The 2,207-nt window shown below is 41.8% G+C and overlaps 1 protein-coding gene across 1 annotated transcript; it reads right to left on the reverse strand.

Annotated features, from left to right (window-relative positions):
- Positions 1-289: 289 nt before the first annotated feature.
- LOC117077892 (cytochrome c oxidase subunit 7C, mitochondrial-like) lies at positions 290-682 on the reverse strand. Its single transcript, XM_033201453.1, has one exon. The coding sequence runs from the start codon at positions 605-607 to the stop codon at positions 416-418; it is 192 nt and encodes a 63-aa protein (XP_033057344.1). The 5' UTR covers positions 608-682; the 3' UTR covers positions 290-415.
- Positions 683-2,207: the final 1,525 nt, after the last annotated feature.

The raw sequence follows: 2,207 nt of genomic DNA on the forward strand, positions 1-2,207 counted from the left end.
TGTGTAATGATAATGATGATGACCACGATGATGAAGATCATGAGTGTACATAGAATACTTCACCATACTGGCCCTTCTGAGATTTCTCTTTGGAGAGATCCCTACTGGATTATAAGACACTGACAATAGAGCTTAGCTATAAATATTGTAGGATGTCTGCTTTCTTTCATTTCTTTGTATGTCATATACCATATCTTGAAACTGTTGGTTGAACTACATTTCACTTTTGCATTAAATATTTCTGAGTATTGGCTCTACATTAGGCATTGTTCACTTTTTAATTTTTTTCTTCATGTCATAAGTTTATTGACAAACATATCTAGTATGCCATATGAGTTCGAGTTTGATCCATTTCCAGAGGCTGCACCTTTTAAAATGCTCTTCATATCTGTTAAATGGATGAACTGAAACATCCTTATGTTTTAAGCAGTTGGTGTCTTGCTATAAGGAAGGGTGTAGCAAATGCAGATCCAAAGTACAAACACATCTTAGCTAGTAACCACCACTTGTTTTCCACTGAAAATGGCAAATTCTTCCCAAGGCCCTCCTCATAGTGGCTCCTACGGACCACAGAGGTTGTGAACCTCCGGATGCTCTGGCTCAACATAGCGCTGCTGGAAGCTCTGCGAAAGGCGCAGAGACCGAGGACGGATGAAATGGTAGCACCTCACCAAGACTTTGTTTTCACCTACATTAGGCATTGTTAAAAAAACATTTCAAGGATCCGATATTTGAGTCCTGGGCAAATATTGGCGTGTTCAGAGATGTGTTGTTAATTTGGCCACTAGATGGCAGGACTTTGTAAATCATAATGAATATAAACTAAAGCCCGTAATAAAATTCTTAATATAAAAACAAATAAATGGCTCCTAGGTGAAGATGGAGCAAGCTTAGGTAGAATTCTAAGGGAAGTGCAGTTTATCTTTGATGACCTCGAAAGTCCCCTTTCTCCCGTCTGTTTGGGTAGCTCCAGGGCTATCAGGACCACCTGCCCCCATATTGGTGCATGTGCTCTCTGCTTCACTCCTGAGCTCTCGGTCTCTCCTGGTGATCAGGAAGGGCTGGACAGCAAACCAAATGGTAGACCATATGGATTATGCTAATTCCAGGCCAACTGATGCAAGACTGGGGAGAGTGAATTTTTACTTTTCCCCATCCATAGTTTCTTCCAGGCAACAGTGCAAATAGAAGAACCAGGAAGGAAAAGTGGGTAGGCTGCTGCAGGATTTAGAACTCATGCTGACCCCATCAGGGGAGGAAGCCACAGGCCTGTGGGACTCTAGATGATCAGGTGCACTGGCTTGGGTGTACAAACCGCACCAGCTGGGATTCAGGTTGTCTTCAGATTTAAACTATTACAGGTATGTAAGATAAAGGTATTTAGAGTCATCCCAGACTATTACCTGTTAGTGCTTGCAGGTGACTATGTCTTTTTCTACAACTATTTGTTAAAAAATGTTTAGCTTCAGGTCAGGTAAGCCCTCTTCCTAAGCCTGAGTCCTTGGGGACACTATGCCCAGTTTATGGCCACAACTAAAATGCCCACACCCTAATTTTCAGCCCACTGTTATAGATCAAAACTGCTCTTCAATAGTAATGACTGAAAGTGTTTTCGATACAGTTAGGTGGATAAAAGACCTCCGTAGGACACCTGTCTGTCTCATTCCCACTTTACAATGGAGAAAAGATCTCAGTGATAACAATGGAATGTTGCTTTGCAAGCATTTTTGGCTATAAACCTCAGTCTTTAGCAATAAAGATGGTGAAGATCACGAACATTCATCTACCCCTTCCCCAGGCCCATGGCCACACATGTGAACATGTGTTTGGAAGCTGAAGAAAACATACTGAGCTTGTTACTTGAAGATGTACAGAAAATATTGTTTTAAAATAGTTCATCAAGCCAGGCATGGTGGTTCGTGCCTGTAATCCCAGCTACATGGGAGGCTGGGGCAGGAGGATCACTTGAGCCCCGGAGTTCAAATCTAGCCTGGCCAATATAGTGAGACTTCCATTTTTAAAAAATAAAAGTAAACAAATATAAAGTTCATTATATGTTTCCTGATTTTTCAAATCCCTGTGAATTTTCCAGTTGCCTTCACAGTTAGGTGCCAGTGTGTGGCTGAGTTCTAGCCAGTAGAATTTGAACAGATGTGACATTAAACCTCACATACTCCTCCATGACTTTCCCCTCTTCCTGGTGGCTG

The sequence above is a fragment of the Trachypithecus francoisi genome, unplaced genomic scaffold (assembly GCF_009764315.1).
Source record: "Trachypithecus francoisi isolate TF-2019V2 unplaced genomic scaffold, Tfra_2.0 Lachesis_group6, whole genome shotgun sequence".
Lineage (NCBI taxonomy): Eukaryota > Metazoa > Chordata > Mammalia > Primates > Cercopithecidae > Trachypithecus > Trachypithecus francoisi.